This window comes from Rhinolophus hipposideros (genome assembly GCF_964194185.1).
Source record: "Rhinolophus hipposideros genome assembly, chromosome: 13".
NCBI classification, from domain to species: domain Eukaryota; kingdom Metazoa; phylum Chordata; class Mammalia; order Chiroptera; family Rhinolophidae; genus Rhinolophus; species Rhinolophus hipposideros.
The window spans coordinates 24,533,248-24,552,838 of record NC_138059.1 but is presented as its reverse complement, the minus strand read 5'-3'; the positions used below and the strand labels follow the sequence as shown (position 1 = coordinate 24,552,838).

General features: G+C 34.3%; 2 protein-coding genes across 5 annotated transcripts in view; both read right to left on the bottom strand.

The window, feature by feature from the left end:
- The window catches only part of EIF3E (eukaryotic translation initiation factor 3 subunit E), a 231,524-nt gene that overhangs the window by 147,987 nt on the left and 63,946 nt on the right, over window positions 1-19,591 (bottom strand). The gene's annotated exons all lie outside the window — the stretch shown is intronic.
- LOC308506698 (transcription factor E2F6-like) lies at window positions 15,590-15,907 on the bottom strand (the record flags this gene model as incomplete). Its single annotated transcript, XM_081070531.1, has 1 exon — window positions 15,590-15,907. The coding sequence occupies one exon, from the start codon at window positions 15,905-15,907 to the stop codon at window positions 15,590-15,592; it is 318 nt and encodes a 105-aa protein (XP_080926657.1).

The following is a 19,591-nucleotide window of genomic DNA, read 5'->3' as shown; positions in this document are numbered from 1 at the left end:
TATTTGTTAATGTAGGAGTCACTCTGACTCAGTTCGTTTTCAGAGTGATGTCTTTGAAGAAGTATCACAGATTTAACACAAACAGTCTAAAGAAATGGAAGACACATTTAGCACACCTCATAAAAGATAAGTCACGTTTCACAGTGCTTTAGAAGACAGACAGCTAGACAACTGATTTTAAGGTATTAATCAGCATGGAGCACATTAAAATCAGAAGTCTGTCTTGTGTGAGAATAATTAGCTGAGAACCATGTGACTTCATTCACATGAGGGATATAAAACTGAAAGCAACAAACAAACAAGACAAACAAACAAAGAAACAAAAATACATGGACACAGACGACAGTTTGGTGGTTACCAGAGGGTAAGGGAGGGTGGGGAAGGTGATAGATGAGGGTAAAGGGGATCAAATATATGGTGATGGAAGGAGAACTGACTCTGGGTGGTGAGCACACAATGTGATATATATAGATGATATATTATAGAAACCTTGAAATCTATGTAATTTCACTAACCATTAAATTTAAAAAGAGGAAATTAGAACACTGCATCTTAAAGAGAATTAAACTGAAATAGAGTGACTGATGTGTTAATCATGTATTGACTGATATTTTGAAATATGTTAAGCATTTTGAAAGTGCGTTACTTATCCTGGCATTTGGATATGACACAGACTCCTCAGGTAACTAATAAAATTATTTTATTTATAATAATTTGCAATTATTTTCATTAAGAAAGAAAAGTGGTATTTTCACACCTATACTGTGTGAAATTAGTGTAATTAGTGTAATTCTTCAGAGAAAGAATTACATTAAGAAAAAAAGAATAAATAAAAGTTAAGGTGAATCACTGATATGGGTCAAGTGGTTGAACTAACTGAACTCTCAGGTTCCTTAAAAACCTTAAGGTAGAAACTGTTATAGTGTCATGCAAAGCACATGATCTCTTGAATTAGACTTTGTTTGAATCGTGCTTCTGGCACTTCCTATTTCTATGACTGAACAGTTTATTTCATTTCTCCGAGTCGCATTTTCCTAATCAATAAGATGGGTCTTCAAAATAAAATACTTCTCTTGAAAGCTACTGAATGAACATGCAGGGTCTAGAAAAGATCCAAAACCTTCCACTGAGAAAATCATCAAACAAAACAGGTCACCTCCGAAGGTATCAGGAACCAGAATGACATCAGACTTCTCAATACCGGTAGCAACACTGAAAGCTAAAAGACAATGTAACAGGCCTCCAAAATATTCAGTAAAAGTTATTTGCAATCAAGAATTCTGTACCTGACCAATCTCTCCATCAAGTATGAGTGCATAACAAACACACCTTCAAATATGCAAGATATAAAAGTTCGAATGGACCCTTTCCAGGAAGTTACTCTAGGATAATTTCCAGAAAACGAGAGTACATCAAGAAAGAAAAGATTTTGCTCAGCAAATTTCCTGTTAACCAGGCTCACAAGAAAATGATGTACAACCCAGAAGTCCATTTCATTAATTTTCAATTGGTCAAGTGCCCTGGAACACTGTTTATCATCTGGCTATTGTACTCTTTCCCTAATGGAAAATCTACACAAGAGATATGAGCATAATCAGAAGGTTGTTGCTTTGCAAATATGAATCAAAGACAAATTTTCTATGATGGTCAATACATCCATGTCTACTGTCAGGATATAACAGATACAAAAGCCTTTTGAGGTACTCTCATCCCACTCAGGATAGTGGTAAAGAAATGTCAGAATTCTAATTCAATGCATTATTCTGCACTTAATTGTCACTTTCTTTGTTATGCCATTCTTTCCATTAACTGGATTAAATCTATAGATTAACTTTTATTGGAAGGGCTCCAAAATGTTCTCATATATTTATAAAGTATCTTTTTAGAGTGGATTGCTTGTGTACTTCAATGATGATATGTATGATTCTTACTTCTTTTCATTCAAAGAAGATAACTATTTTCAACTCCTTAGAACCTTTTGCCATAGCCCCTTATGTACTGACTACATATGTGCCCTGACAAACTTAATACAATAAACAAGAATACTCAAATGGAATAATCACAAAAGAAACTTGTAATTAGTAACTTTTCTCAAAATACCTTAATTAGAATATATTTGCTTGGTAGGAACAGAAGCTAGCTCGAGTAAAGAGTGGTAAATAACAGTGATAGATCTAGTATTCTAGAAGCTACACACAACCAAGTCTCTGAATGGATGACATCATTGAAGGCCTTAACAGCCAGAGATTTTGGATCATTACTGAGCTACACTATCTTTGGACCCAGCTACACTGAATTCTAGTATTTCTCTATTAATATGACTCAACTACATACATATGACTATTTTTCTATTTTCCAATCTCTTTGATTTTAAAACATGTATAATCTGAAACCAAAATATATCTACATATCTCCACCTTCAAGTCCTAACCACTTTTACAATATCACACACATGCACACACACATACTCACACCACATACACACACTCACGTACATGCACTAACCATTCAAACTGAGTCCCAAAATTGGACAAGTAAAGCAGATATAACAATTTGGTATAATTTCAAAAAAAAGAATAATTTTTGACAGCTATATATATATATATATATATATATATATATATATATATATATGTATATATATATTTATTTAGAATTGTAGACCAACATTTATTGACATGGAAAGTTGTCAATATTATTTTATTAAATTAAAAAGCAATCTACAAAAAAGCCTATGAGTTACAACATGAATTCATTTATTTATTTATTTTATTTAAATATGCAAACATTCGTAGAAATTTTTTTGTGCAATTTAATTCTTTAGTTCAACTTTATAAGTGGATAATCACTTGTTTTACACTTGCTTATTCTTTTTTTTCAATTAGTTTCAGGTGCACAAGACAAAGTAATACTTAGACGTTTATCATTTATATCTCTCACACTGTGTGAACCCTTCTGCCCCCAACCACTATCCCTCTGACATCGCACAGAGCCTTTACATTTCCACTGTCTCTATTCCTAATGGACAGCAATATTTTTAAGTCTCAGGTTAGAAAGCATTAAACAAAAGTACAGGGTTGAGCCAAGGTTTCTATGTAGGATCATTACATTTAATGTATTCTATAACTGTGGATGCTATAACCACTAATCCCAGTCACCTTGACCCTTTGTATCATTAGTCACAGTGAGGACCCTGTTGTAGCATGAATGGATCAATGCAAATCCACCCCAATCACTGAAATACTACCTCAAATTGCATGCCTTATGGTGGGTAACGGTTAACGTCTTGATTTATAAGGAGTTAATTATAACCACCACTGAAACCAAGATCAAGGGCTGAAATTAAAACGAGCTAAAAGACAATCTAAAAATGTGAAAAGACTAGAGAGCAGAGCAGCTGCAAGGGAAATGCTAGTGGGAAGAAAAAGGTAGGAAGAAAAGCCTATGTTCAGATGGAAGATAAAGGGAGTAGCAAAGTACAGAGATAAAATAAATAAAATATTGTAGATGCACTGTACTTTGAAAAGTTGAGCTAACTTCATATATACTGTTATATTAAGGACCTGTTTAAAAAGATAATGATCTGGGAACCATTTTTGAGGATTCCGTTCTCTTTACCTTATAATTGTATATGGCTCTTTAAACAAGGGGACTACATAGCTACACTGAATGACATGAAATATGTTTCAAATGAGGGACTAATACTTTCAAACATATATAATAGGCAGAGTTTCTTAATCTGGAATGCATGGTCTCCCAAATGGTCCATGGATAGAATTCAGAAGATCTATACACTTTGATGGGAAAGATTATACATATCTTTATTTTTAATAACAGCCAACTAAAATTTAGCGTTGCCTTCAAATACGAATGTAAATAACAAACTGCAGTAGTATTAGTAGTATCTGGAACTGAATCATGAGTAGAGTTATATATATATTTTCATAGCACATTATAATTGTTGCAGATATCTTAAACTACCATTTATGCTTATTACTTCTTTGAAATTACATTAGTTATTAGACCTGCTCTTGGAAATTATCAAATGTATCAATAAACAAAAAACACTTCTACTACTATATCACAAATTTGTTTTCTTTTTAATATTTTGACAACTGTATTCCAATATAATTGGTTTTCTTTGTACTGCTTTGTGTTTTACTTTGGGCATCTAAAAATATTATTGTGAGAAATGTTTCACAGGCTTCACTAGATTGCACTAGAAGCCATGGAGTGAAATCTGAAGATTCCTGATCAAAATATCAGTGATATAGTAAATACTTCCATGTCAATTAAAAATAGTTTTTTATTTTATAATATAGATCATTTTAAAAGAATGAGAAAATAATAACAAATAGTATAAAAGTATAGAAGTAAAAGTAGGAGTCTCCTATTGCACAGACTGCCACTATCCAGTTCACTCTTTGGCGTGTATCCTTCCTGACATTTTCTATATATATTAAAAATATCCCTTATTATAGAACCTTTTAAAATATATAAACAGAATCACAACATATGCAATATTCTACAACATGGCTTTTAAATTGAACAATATATTGTGGATATTTCTCAACAAAATTACGTATAAATTTACCTTATTTTTAAAATGGTTTCTTTTTTTCTGTTTCTTTTTTATCTTTCTTAAATTTATTGGGGTGACATTGGTTAGTAAAATTATATATGTTTTAAGTGTACATTTCTATAATATATCATCTATATATTGCATTGTGTATTCACCACCCAGGGTCAGTTCTCCTTCCATCACCATGTTTGACTCCCTTTATCGTCTTCTACCACCCCGCCCTCTTACCCTCTGGTGACCACTAAACTGTTGTTTGCGTCTATGATTTGTTTGTTTGTCTTGTTCCTTTTTTGCTTTCAGTTTTCTATCACACATGAGTGAAGTCATATGGTTCTCGACTTTCTCTCTCTGACTTCACTTTGCACGATAATCTCAAGATTCATCCATGTTGTTGCAAATGGCAGTATTTCATTTTGTCTTATGGCCAAGTTTTTATATATATATATATATATATATTCCACATCTTATTTATTCAATCACCTATTGAAAAACACTTCGGTTGTTTCCATGTCTTGGCCACTGTGAATAATGCTACAATAAACATAAGGGTACATATATCTACAGATAAATGTTTTCAGATTTTTGGGGGTAGATACCCAGTATTGCTGGGTTGTATGATAATTCTATTCTTAATTTTTTGAGGAACTTCCATACTGTTTTCCGTAGTAGCTATACCAATTTACACTCCTACCAGCAGTGTATGAGGGTTCCTTTTTCTCCGCAACCTCTTCAACACTTGTTATTACTTGTCTTGTTGATAATAGACTTTCTAACAGGTGTGAGGTGGTATCTCATCGTGGTTTTGATTTGCATTTTCCTAATAGCTAGTGAAGTTGAGCATTTTTTCATATTTGGATGTCTTGGGAGAAGTGTCCAGGTCCTCTGCTGATTTTTTAATTGGATTGTTTGTAGTTTTGTTGTTGAGTTGTACGTGTTCTTTTTTTTTTTTTTTTTTTTTTTTGTATGTGTTCTTTACATACTTTGGATATTAGCCCCTTATCGGCAGTGTTGTTTGCAGATGTCTTCTCCCATTTGGTTGGTTGCCTCCTTGTTTTGTTGATGGCTTCTTTTGCTGTGTAGAAGCTTTTTAGATTGATATATAGTCCCATTCATTTATATCAGCTTTTACATCCCTTGTCTTTGAGGTCAAATTCATAAAATCCTCTCTGAACCTAAGGTCCATACGTTTAGTACCTATGCTTTCTTCTATGCTATTTATTGTTAGGTCTGATGTTTAGGTCTTTGATCCATCTTGAGATAATTTTGGAATATGGTGACAGACAGCAGTCTACTTTTACTCTTTTGCACATGACTTTCCAGTTTTCCCAGCACAATTTATTGACAAATCTTTCTTTTCTCCATTATATGTTTTTGACTCCTTTGTCAAAAATTACCTGCCCATATATATGTGGGTTTATTTCTGGGTTCTCAATTCTATTCCATTAGTCTGTCTTTTTTTCTGCCAATACCATGCTGTTTTGATTATTATCAGTTTGTAGTACAAATTGAAGTCAGGGAGTGTGTTACCTCCAGCCTTGGTCTTTTTTTTTGTAGGATTGCTTTGGCTATTTGGGTTTTTTTGTGATTCCATACAAATCTGATGTTTTTGTTCTATTTCCTTAGAAAATGCCAATGGGATTTTGATGGGGATTAGATTAAATCTGTACATTGCTTTGGGTAATATGGCCATTTTAATTATGTTGATCTTTCCATTCCATGAACACAAAATATCTTTCCACTTCTTTTGTCTTTTTCAATTTCTTTTAATAATGGCTTATATTTTTCAGCGTATCGGTCCTTTCCATCCTTTTAACAAAAAGTTTAACATCCTTTTAACAACGTTTATTCCTAGGTATTTTATTCTTTTTGTTGCAATTGCAAAAGAAATTTTTTGTTTTCATTTCTTTTTTTCTGAAATTTCATTGTTAGTATATAGGAATGCAATGGGTTTTTGTACATTGATTTTGTATCCAGCAACTTTATTCTATTTGTTTATTGTTTCTAATAGTTTTTCGGTGGATTCTTTATAAAGAATCATGTCATCTGCAAAAAGTGACAATTTAATTTCTTCATTCCTAATTTGGATGCCTTTTATTTCTTTCTCTTGCCTGATTGCTCTGGCAAGGATTTCCAACACTATGTTTAATAACAGTGGCATCCCGGTCTTCTTCTTGGTCTTAGAGAAAAAGTTTTCAGGTTTTCACCAGTATGATATTAGCTGAGGGTTTGTTGTATATGACCATTATTATGTTGAGGTACTTTCCTTCTATAGTCCTTTTATTAAGTGTTCTAATCATAAATGGATGTCGTATCTTGTCAAATGCTTTATCTGAATCTATTGATATGATCATGTGATTTTTATCCTTTATTTTGTTTGCGTGGTGTATCACATTGATCGATTTACATATGTTGAACCATCCTTGTGCCCCTGAGATGAACCCCACTTGATCATAATTGTGTCATAATATTTCATGATAGTATTGTAGCTCAAATTATGCTATTGGCCTTCTATTAATGGGTATTTAGATATTTTCAAATTGTAGTGAACATTTTATTCACAGAGGTGATGTTAAAAGTATTTAATAATCCTTATATCCTGGGCACTGATCAATAAAAGTGGATCCCAGCTTTAATGCTAGGGGAGATTCTAGCAGCCCCCTGCTGAACCAGGCATTAACCTTTTTTCGCTGGGTCACAGGCCCACTGCAGAGGGTAGGGTAGCTAAGGTATTAGAGGAGGAATTCAAGGAGGTCAGAGCAGCAACATTTTCAAAAGGCTTTCTGTGTTTTAACAACCACCATAGCTATAACTTGCCTACTGGTTGAACATAAACTCAGACTGTACATATATCTCTGAACATTTATGTGAGTGTATCTATTGGTTAAATGGCTAGAGTGCAATTGCTAGATCAATGAAAATGTATATTTATATTTAGATGAAAAATGCCAAATTGCCCTTTTAAAAAGTACACTAATTTATTCTCCTTCTAACAAACCTTCATCAAATATATCATTTTTTAAATCTTTGTCTATATGCACACAGAAATTTTAATACTTAATATTATCAAATTTTAATCTTTGCTCATTATGCTTATAGAATTTGTACTGCTCTTTTATTCTGTGTTTTTTTAAAATTATGAGTGAAGCTGAGTGTCTTCTCATATGTTAAATGATTAGTGTGTGTTTTTTTTTGTTGTTGTTGTTTTTTCTGGAGGCCAGCCACTGAGTCCTTTGTCCAGTCCACTAGTGAGCATTCATTTGTTTTTTAAGGATCTTCAAATTAGAGTTTTAAAAATATGCATTAAAGAAATTAGCCCTTTGTTTGCCATATTTGTCATGTTTACTTTTTCCAGTCTTTTTGTACCATTTGGCTTTACTGATTTTTTTAATATAGAGAAAACTTTCATTTCTATGTAGTCAAAATTATCAGTCTTTTCCTTTTGAATTCTGGATCTTGTGTCACTTTTTAAAAGCCTTTCATATTCCAATTTTATTAAAAACAGTCATCTGAGTTTTTTAAAACTACTTTTATGGTTTTAGTTTAAATTTTTTTTTTGATCCATCTGGAATTTATTTTAGTGTAATGAGTGAGGTAGGAATCTAACTTAATTATTTTCCAAATGGTTAGCCAGTTGTCCCAACACTATTTATTGACTAATCAAGTCTTTCCTCCACAGATGATACTAAATTCTCAAATGTACTTGCATTCATTTTTAGATTTTCTGATCTGTTCCATTGATTATTTTATTCCTGTTCCAGTGTCATACTCTTTTAATTACTTTGTTATGTTTCTGTTACTCTTTTCTTTCAGGTTTTTCTCAATAATTTCATGTATCCAATCATCTGCCTCAAAATTTTTTAAATTATTTTTTTCACATTTCACAAAATCAGTTCTATAACTGGAATCAGAGTGAATTCATAGATTAGAGATAATTGATATAATTACAATAATGAGTCTTTCTATAAAAGAAAGTTATGTCTTCCTAATATTGACCTCTTCAGTAGAATTTTATATTTTTCTTTGTTTTTTAAGAGTTTGTCCCTAGATTTTTGATTGTTGATTTCTATTGTAGATTGGATCTTTTATTTCTGTATAATTTCAAACCACCTTTTTATTGTGTATAGGAAAGTTAGTTATTTCTTTGTCTATTTTTTTAGTTAGTATGCTTACTGAATTATAATTGTTCCCCATTATTTTACTTTGCTTTTATTGGACCTGCTAGAAAAACAACTGCACCATTGGAAATGCTACCGGTACCTTCTTTCTTGCAATATTTGAATTTTTCAGAATCTTTTATTTCATTTTCTTGTCTAATTTCATTTTAAAAAATAAGAAAAATGTCAAAGTAATAGGAAATAGATGGGGAATTTCTCCAGGGATAAAACTGTATCAACATCCTTGGATAAAATAAAATGCTAAAAATAATTATTTTGTTCAGGGAAGCTACTTTTCTACATAGTCTTCAACAAATGAATCATTCTTGGTCATATTTTCAAGCTCAGCACACACCTCCTGCCCTATAATTGTTCTAATAATTTTAAAATAAAAACATTGATAGCTGTGGACAGCTATAAATAACCAAAATGGAAGGCATTCGCACCATGCTTTCAAAATGCACTTGTTTAGTTTTACTTTGCCAATAACTTAAACCATATGTAAAGGGCAAATTCTCCTGCAGAATCACATTCTACAAGTGGCATGCACAATAAATGATAACATTTGACAAGTTTTTACCAGTTTATTTCTTTTTAGAGACAGAAAAGCCAGTTGCTACAATCAGTGTAAAGTGAAAAAACATGTACCTTACCAATCCAGGGTTTTTTTTTTTTTTTTTTTTTGCCTGTGTTAAATCATGTTTATACAACAGCAGCTTTGCTGGACAGGTTGCCGTATATCCTCTCCTATTCCCTTTACTCCTATTCCAGAAGCTGTAGAGTCAGTGTATAGCGGTGCTGATTAAATGCCATTTGGTGATGAGGTTGATAACTTTTAGGAGCTTGAAGCTGAAGATATTGATAGACTTGCAGATGTTCTGATTCCCTTGAAGATCAACTTGAGAAACTGAAAGCTGAGTTGCACTGCATTTAAATTCAGGCTTCTCAGCTGGGATGCTATTGGGCAGCTATAGGAACAAGATGTGAATAGGAATAATAACACACACACTGATTACTTAAATCACTAACCCCCATGAGGGGAGTGGAAGTGAAGGTACCTAAGGGTACTTAGATTTAAACTGTTATTTTTTTTTTCTTTTGCACAGGATAAAAAGCAACACCTCTGATGTGCTTATGTGTTCATGGCCCTTTTCCTGTATATTGAATACTTGGGCGTGGATCATCAGCAGAGAGAGATGAAGATGAAAGTGAGGCATGTTAGAGGTGAAATGAAGTCAAGTTATGATTGCTTGAAGGATTTGGAGTTCTCCAGCTTGTTAATTCTGTCCAATTTCCAGGTGAACACAAGTGGCTCTTTCCTACACTCATCGTGAAACTGTATTTTCTCCCTTTTAGGATAGAATTAAGTGGCTGATTGGTTTATACTTAATATGTTATTTCAATTTCTAGTGAAGATTTAGTCTTTCTCTTTGAGGTTGCTATCTGACTAACTTATGAAAAATGTTAAATGATAAAATTTGGTGAAACTGTAAATGATCAAGATCCATGTTTAGGTGATCCTGTAACCAATTATAAATAGAAAGCTTTTCATAAGAACCAGGAACATAAGAAAAGTGACAGAGGTGAGAAAGGACAAAGTTACAGTCTATATTTTGAGTGTCGAAAATGTAAAGATAAGGTAAGATAAGCAATGATGTTATCTGAGATGGTGCTGGATAGGCAGTTATTTGTGCTGTGGCTATCAGGTTACACTTGATACCAAGTTCTAATAAATTAAAAACAGACAGTCATCCAGACAGTCATTTTCAATTTGTTCAGTTGACTAAGCAACCATCACCCTTGGTACTCTGTCCTTCTAGCCCCAAATAGTTACACATTTATGCCATTATATGACCAGGAACAATTTTATTATCAGAAACTGGAACTGTATTATAGGAATGAGAGTTTCTGAATCTCAAAAATAATAGTGCATAAAATTTATAATAAAAGCTATACTTAGGAGGATAAATATTACCTATCCTAGTTACTTAATTTAATGTGAAGGTGAGTAATAATTCTGAATTTAATAATTTCATGTCAAATTATTTTGACATCTGAGAAAAGATAAGGAAAAGCAGGCAGCAAAATTTTAAGAAAGTGTTACTGAGAAATTTAACCTGAGAAACACTATTCACTAAACTAAATTCACGGGGATTATAATAAGGGAAAAAGAAAAGTTGAGATGGAAAGTGTATTTCTTCATATGTGTTTTTTAGATATGCCCAGTAACTACTCTTTGTATTTATGGTCTACTTTTTTTCTAGGAGCAAAATATTGAAATAGAAATAAAATGCCTCTAGAACTTCTTAGGCAATTTAAAAATTCTATGCTAGTTAATGTTGTTGGTGAAAACCAACCCCATGTTTTTAGTACTGGGAAACTCTGTTGATTCTTTAATGAAGAAATTGAGGGCTCATCAACAAAATATCCTAGTCAAATTATCCTACTGTAAAGCCTATATCGGATAATTATCCCTTATGCTCAGATCATCTGATTAGTGTTTCAGTCCTCTATCCTTAAATATGAGCAGATAATCAAGATTACTGCACATCTGAAGAAAGGCTTTAACATGGAACATAAAAAAGCCGAAAAAGGGCTGGCCGGGTGGCTCAGGCGGTTAGAACTCCATGCTCCTAACTCTGAAGGCTGCCGGTTCGATTGATTCCCACATGGGCCAGTGGGCTCTCAACCACAAGGTTGCCGGTTCAATGCCTCGAGACCCGCAAAGGATGGTGGGCAGCGCCCCCTGCAACTAAGATTGAACAGGGCACCTTGAGCTGAGCTCTGCTGAGCTCCCAGATGGCTCAGTTGGTTGGAGCGTGTCCTCTCAAACACATGGTTGCCAGTGTGACTCCTGCAAGGGATGGGGGTCTGTGCCCCCTGCAACTAGAAAACAGCAACTGGACCTGGAGCTGAGCTGCGCCCTCCACAACTAAGATTGAAAGGACAACAACTTGACTTGGAAAACAGGCCTGGAAGTACACACTGTTCCCCAATAAAGTCCTGTTCCCCTTCCCAATAAAATCTAAAAAAAAAAAAAATACGTAATAGTAAATCTCATTGCTAAATTAAAAAAAAAAAAAGCAGAATAATAGGAGAAAAAAGCAACACTTTGGAGGAAACAGAGCCTAGGCAAGAAGAAAACTTGACAATCATTAGGAGGTAAGAAGATAGTGCAAACGTGAGATAAGCAAGAGTTCTTGAAAATTCAAAATACAAAAGCAGTTGAAAGTAATAATAGATGGAAATACAGTTTAGCAACTCTCCCAGAGATTATAGCAAAAAGAATAAGAATTGGCAGGTAGAGGAGAAAAAGAATGAACACTTATGTGGAGATTCAGACAATTGGCACAGAGTTCAAGGTCTGAATTTGAATTTATGAATTTATTACAAGTTAAAATGAAGAAAAATGAGGCAACTATTAACTCCATGGAAAATGTAAAGATTAGTAGTAAGGCAAAATAATCATAGCTTTTTCAATGGCACAACTTTAAATAGCATTTACTGAGTTATACTAATGTGAATACTGAACAATGATCTAACTAAAATTGTGCTTTAACTGTAGTGGAAGGATAAGAGATGGGAAACAAGTCAGTATGATGGGACAGGAAGAAGAAAGAGAACCACATCCTCAGCTCCAGTTAGATGTCAGTAGTTGATGGCTAATACTGGGGGGAAAAAAGTAGCATCACTACTATGTGTTTTTAGAGATATGAAAGTAAATAACAAATATAATCTCTAAAAGTAGTGCTTTTCATAATAAAATCTCTATGATCTTTGTAGAACAATTTAGCTCTTTAAATTATGGGTATGCACGACTAATAAAAAGAAAACATTCATTTTAGATTATTAGAATTTTCTTATAACTAATATTACTTGACTGTAAATTAAAGTCCTTTTCTATTGAGTTTAAAAGCATTTACATGCAGTAATTCATAAGTAGAACACAGACTTTTATTATATATAATAATGTCTTCTAATTTGCGTATTGTAAAATTCCATTAAATCATCTTTAAAATCATCTCTTACTTAATGGATTCTGTAACTTTAGGAGCTGGGCATTTTACCCAACTTAAAATGAAGTTTCAGAGAATGAGAAAAATTTTTAGAATTGCCTAAGATCTCTTAGGAATTTTGGGAGAGTAACAAGATCAGAACATAACATTACTAGTTCTCTGTCATCATGCCACAAAATCATGTTGAATTTTCACAAATATTTAAAAAATAATAAACAAAAAAAACCCCAACAATTTGAGGATCCCAAAAGAAAAAACAAACAAATAATAATGCTGGCATTATTGTAAATTAATTGTGCATATTTGACAAGGACTCATGAATTCCTGTCAGATACAAAAGTAGAGAAGTCAATTTCCTTCAAAGCTGTGGCAATCCACAATTCAATAAAGACTATCATAAATAAGTATAAGGAGCAGAATGAGCAATAAGATTTAGTGTATAATCACTGAATAAATATGGTCCAAGGCTAATTACCGTATAACTGAAAGCAAATCAGTGAAGGGTAGAGAAAGCTAAACACACACACACATACTCACACACACACAAAACAAAACTTTATTTCAATTATTCTCCATCGGTGGAACCGATTATTTCTGGTTTTGATTGGCTAGGACCTCAGCTCACCCTTCTATTTTTTATTTTTTATTTTCAGTATTTATTTATTTTTTTGAAGTGACAGGAAACAATCCTTTATAACATGTCTACAGTTTATAAAGGACTTTCATTTCACATGATCTCATTTTACCCTCAGAACAATTTGTAAAGTTGAACTTTTGTCACATTTCACAAGTAAGGAACTGCTGCTCAGGAACAATACTATCACTTCGCTCTTATTATTCCTTCTCAGGAAAGGCTTTTCCTTCTGTATTTCTCCTTAAATACAGATGATCATAGGCCTCTCCTCTTCTCCTACTGTATCCTCTCATTGGATGCCCTCATCTATTCTCATGCTTTTAGCCATCACATATAAACTGATGTCCACCAATTCTATTATTCACAGCCCAGATCTTTCCATTGAGCACCTGACTTATATACAGAGGGTGCCCAAAAAATGTATACATATTTTAAGAAAGGAAAAAACTGTATTAAAATTGTAATACAATAAATGATGTTAACATTCATTTGATTAACACCATTTTTTGAGCGAACGTCATACTATTCATTGCTACCAGAATTCAATTCAACTTTGAAAAGCAATACATAGATAACATCTCTTAAAATGTGTACATTTTTTTGGCATCCCCGGTATACCCAAAGCCCGCCTACAATATCATGTTCATCAACCATGTCTAAAATGAGGAGCACTACAAGCAGTCCCAGCCCTAGAGAGAAAAGCCAGTAGCCACCGCTAGGAGGGAGGAGGCGGGGCTTCAGCGGAGGGACGAAAGCCCCTGGAGCTCAGAGATATGTATGTGAATCCTAAACACTAAGCATTTTTGTTTGTTTTGATTTTTGATTTTTATTTTAAATCTTTTTATACTAAGTCTTAATTTCAGGTTGCTTCAAATCTTTCTTTGAAAGAGAGAGAGGTCAAATATATAAATCTGAATGATGCTTACAGGAATCCTGTATGGTAGACAAGCGAAGTATTTTTAGTCTAATTTTATAATTCACTCACTAGCTCATAGATTTGTTCAAACATTTACTGAGCACTTTTTATGTGCCAGGCATGGTGCAAGGCGCTGGGTATAACAATGATTAAGACAAAGTTCCTCCAGGAGCCTACAGTCTAATGGTCAACTACTGAGTAAACTGAGGCACAGAGTGGTATATGACTTAGCCAGTGAGATAGAATTAACTAGGTACTTGGAAATGGGGGACAAGAGCTGAAAAGATGGCAGAGTACAACTAACTCATTATAAGTAAACTCCTTTGATGGAAGAGCAAGGCTGCATATAGAAACATGTAACAAAATCTACAACCAGACGTTAAAATAATTTCCAATTTTCACTGTAATTGAATTTTTATTGTGCAATCAATTAAGCCACTACCCGATAGCATTTCCACACTCGCCCCTACAAACCACCGGTCTGCTCAGACACAATAACCATAGGTAGCTAGAAATCCAGTTCTAGTACTGGGAATCATACTGAAATTCTTTAATTATATCCATAAACTTTAAGCATATAGCATAGTTATAATACTTCTACATGTAGAAGTTTGGGAAAAAATTCTCCTCTAATTCTCATTCAGAGGATTCTAGTAAGTTATGCATACCACAGAAATTAGAGAATTTGTGTTACTCTCCATATTTTTGGTTGTACACTTAGATATACTTCATAAGTAATCTAAACATTACAGACATATACAAATACATCACATTTAGAAGTGTGTGCACACTCATCCGATGTGCATCAGCTAATTGCAGACATGAACCATGTAAGGCAATTTCTTTTGTGATAACGACATATGATCTTTGAAGATAGGGGCAGAAGCCACGAATAACTGTCCATGTCATGCCTGGCCATCTGTTCTAGTGACACGCTTTGTGATGAAGTTATTACAGTAGGCAGGATGTCTGTTGCATTGACAAAAAGCAGTGAATAATTATAAAAAGAGTTGTTTTTGAATGTGGAAACAATAATTATCCAGGAATCTAAGTAATGAACTACCTAAACACTACTGGCCTTACTGCTGCTGACTGGGAAATCAGGGAACTGACTTCACAGGTGACTTTTGGCTCTGAGAATCAAATGCGATGCATAATTCATTCATCCATACAGGCTGTTCCAAAAACACTCAATACAGGAATTCTCAAATCCTATCAGTTGTTCACTTCAAGCAATTCTTCACTTTGTTGTCAAGGATTTTCTTCTTTATCAGGGTGTTCTGAGTGTTAGCTTTGAGATGAGAAGGTCCCTCCACCTTCAGACATTCTATTACTTGAGTGATCCTGTGCCACTTCACATAAATAAACATCAGCGGGCTCTTTGGTGCTCCGTATTGTACTGTGTACATCTTCTCTGGGAGCTGGAACATCCCATCTGGTTTCTGCCAGCGCTTTAACTGCAACAACAACCTGTTCATGGAAAGCTTGAATGCTATGAATATCTTGATATGTCACATATGCTAGTCTTTCATTTTCTTTGTCTGGTGGTAATGCAAACAACTGCTGAGCAAAATCCTTAATTAACTCATCTAGAGCATCTTCCATGGATGGTAAATCACTAAGTTCCTCCTGCAGCTTTCTCCTGTTGGGGCACTGCTCCAAAATTGCTGAGATCAGATCCTATCCATCTACTAGATCAAATCAGATCCTATCCATCTAATAGGTTCCTAGATATAGATAGATAGATAGATAGATAGATAGATAGATAGATAGATACACACACACATATATGTATGTATGTATGTATGTATATATGTATGTATGTATATATGTATGTATATATATATGTGTATATATATATACATATATATATATATATATATGTATATATATATATATATTTTTTTTCTTTTCCAACCAGGTCGATTCCAAGACATTGGTATGTCATTATACTCTTTGTTTTTTTGTACTCCCAGTTGGGTTGCAACCTTATTTAAGTCAAGAATACTCCCCAGGGGCATTTCTGACAAGACCCATACATTTTGAAGTTAAATAAACCAGGGGTGCATCAAAACAAGTCTTTAGAGCTTTTCTAATGGACACATATTGTACATTATCTTCTAAAGGAATCCTTATTTTGGATGGCAGCAGGCCCCCCACATTAATGGGGTCTCGGCACCGGAAGCGTACCAGCTCCTCGTTTGTCGGGGTCCAAGAGGGGGCCGCGCAATTTCCCGCGCCAGCAGCTGCTGTTGACTCGTGCTGCCCAGCCAGCTGCCCCTCAAGCTCGCACTCCCGGGAGCGCTCCCCACTGCCTTCTCCTGCTCGTGTGGATGCCGCCCCCAACCTCCGGGCTCTCAGAGCCACGCCGAAGCCGGGTCGTGCTCTGCCAAGGTGCATGTGGCACTGCCCACGGCCCAGAGGTATAACGCAGACTGGAGGAGAGCCGGGTGACCTATCTCTTCCTCAGCTCACCCTTTTAGATAAGAATATTATTTACATCTAGTTTATATGAAAGCCTGCCTCTTGAACAAAATATTTAAAGAACAGAAACAAGGGAGTAGATACAGATTTGGCCTCAGGTTTCTCATCTGTAAAATTGGGATAATACCATTCCACAAGGTTGTTGGGAAGGTTAAATGAAATAATGTACGGAAGCAATTGGCATACTGTTTCAAACCATTTTAAAGGTAAATTCTAATTTCACTGTTTCTGCTTAGTTCTCTATACTGGTCTTCTATTTAGAATACCTTAATGAAAATATCAATATTTTTAAGTGATGGCAGGGTCCTTAGGTATAGTTTGGAAGGAGAAAATTGAAGGGGAAAAATAAAGAAGAAAAATTATACTGTATAATACATTAAAAGAAGCTTTCAATTTGTATGGTGTGAGTGTCCACACAGGAGGTTTGGGAGTCCTGGACAGGAAGGAAATGAGTGTAGTAGAAGAAAGAAATATCCAAAGATGGGGAGACTGCACAGTTTAAAACAATCTTCTAATGATTACTTTTCCTTCTTCCATGTTGGGCATATTCCCCCTCCCTAAAAGTTTTGTTTAATAAAAAAGCTGGCTACTCACCCAACAGTCTTTTGTTAGTGCAGCTTTGGGAAATGAACAGGGGGTTAAGGATACAGACAAAGAGAGGTCACAGAGGCAAGGCAGTGAATGGAGATTGGGACTGGCAGTGAGAGATGGCTGGGTCCTGCAAGTCTCTCCCATGCCCCCACCACCCTAAAAAGCACCTGGGAAATTGTGGAGGGTCCTGATTTTCCCAGTGTCTACAGAATAGGGAACTGAGCCAATTTGTCTGAATACCCTAGAAGGCTGGCAAATTTGGGCTTCTCAGTATTAACATCATTAGCTCTCTTTTCCTTCAGCTAAAATAACTTAAAACACAAATACCGATGACAGATGATAGCTAGCAGCAGCAGTTCCCTAAGCAATGACACATAATGAATAAGTTTTGATGATGTAGGGGTAATGGATTAAAAAAAAGTTCAGAATGTTTAATGTTTTATAAAATTGTTTGACAAGCATTAGCTCAAGCAATTATCATAAAAACTCTGAGGCTGTAGAACCTGTTTTTATTTTTAATGAGAAAAGTAGACTCAGAAATGCTAAGGAACTTGCCTGAAGGACCACGGTGAGTATAGACTTTCCACTACAGTACAAAAAATCCAAACCTTAGAGGGGAGGGGAGAGGATAAATCTGACCTACTTCAAATTTTGCCTCTATCCCTTCTGAACAGATAAATTGACTTAAAAATTGACTGTATGCTTAATATTATTGCAGCTGCCATTTAAAAATATTAAATGTGATTTTGGTAATCCAGAATTTTTTTTTAAATTTTGCCAAAAATTAATGTACATTCTAAAAGAGGCTACTTTCCAGCATGATTATTTTATCAATGTTTTTACGAGAAATATTCCCTTCCATATTGGTTCTGTTTCCTGTGATATTTTAATGAAATAATTATTTTAATAAGCCCAGTTCTATAAAATGGAAATCTTTAAGCCAAAATGAAATAAAAGCTAGACTGTAAATATGTCATCATATTATGAAAGTACTGATGGAAGTATGGGGTCTAAACACAAATGAGGCAAAAATTTAATGCAATTTAAAAGCAAATACTCCAGGGAAAGCCAAAAGAAGTTAAACTTAGGAAATGGACCATTAAGGGGAAGAGACAACTACAGTTCATAAGTTATGTGTTCATGATAGAAATATATTGGCTAATGCATTCAAAAGTCCATGCATGAATGAGTGCCCTATACGTGGCTCTTTATCATGTCTTTGAATTTTGGATTTCTTATAATGACCTTTTGGAAGCACAGTTTTGGTACCAAATTTCTATTTTCAAAGTATGCAATTTTCCCCCATTGGTGATGGTTGCTATTTATATGCTTGCTTGGTGTTGAAAAAGCCAACTTTTCCTTGCCTCCTGGTTTCTAGTCATAAGCAAAATGAAAATTCATTGACTGAACACTGCCGGATGGTACTCTTAGTTTTTTCCTTTTTTTTTTTTCACTCTTCCCTTAGTGGTATCATTTTTATGTTAAATTAATAGCTTTTTTGCTAACATGCTGTAGTTGTGAAAGGTTTCCTGTACTTGTGTTTTACAAAGATTTACTAAAGGCAGTGTTCTGCCAAAAAAATTATGCCAAAAATTATGAAATAATGGAGCCAAAAACCTGTACAATCACAGCGTCTTATTAGCAACCCTGTAGAATAAACACAGACCAGAGTGAGCAACAACTACAGGAGAACCCATTATACTTCTTCCATTAGATGTAATTACCGGGGAACATTTTTCTTTGACAGTTTCATCTGTAATCATTTTATTTACTAGAGTTCAAACAAAAGTAATTTTTAAAAGCTGATCTATAAAAATCTCAAAATGGCAATTCCATCAAACAAGACAGCTGGGGTATAGTGGTTAAGCATTGTTCGACCACTTACCAGCACATTACTTACTTTCCTGTACCTCACCATCTTTACTGATAAATGAAGATTATGATAGTATATATACCTCACAGGATTATTGTGAGACATACATGAGAACCTGAATGGTAAAAATAGGTCTTGGCACATAGCAACTCAATCAACATTTGCTATTTATTGTTTCTGGTTTTCTCTTTAGCATAATTTTTCATGTTGAATGTATTAGTTAAAATATTTTTAGCTGTAAGTTTTAGGCCAAGTTAGAGTGGTCTAAACACGTAAAAGTTTGTTTTCTCACTTAACAAGAAATCTGGATATAGGCAATTCCCTCAGAGGCTCGACGATGT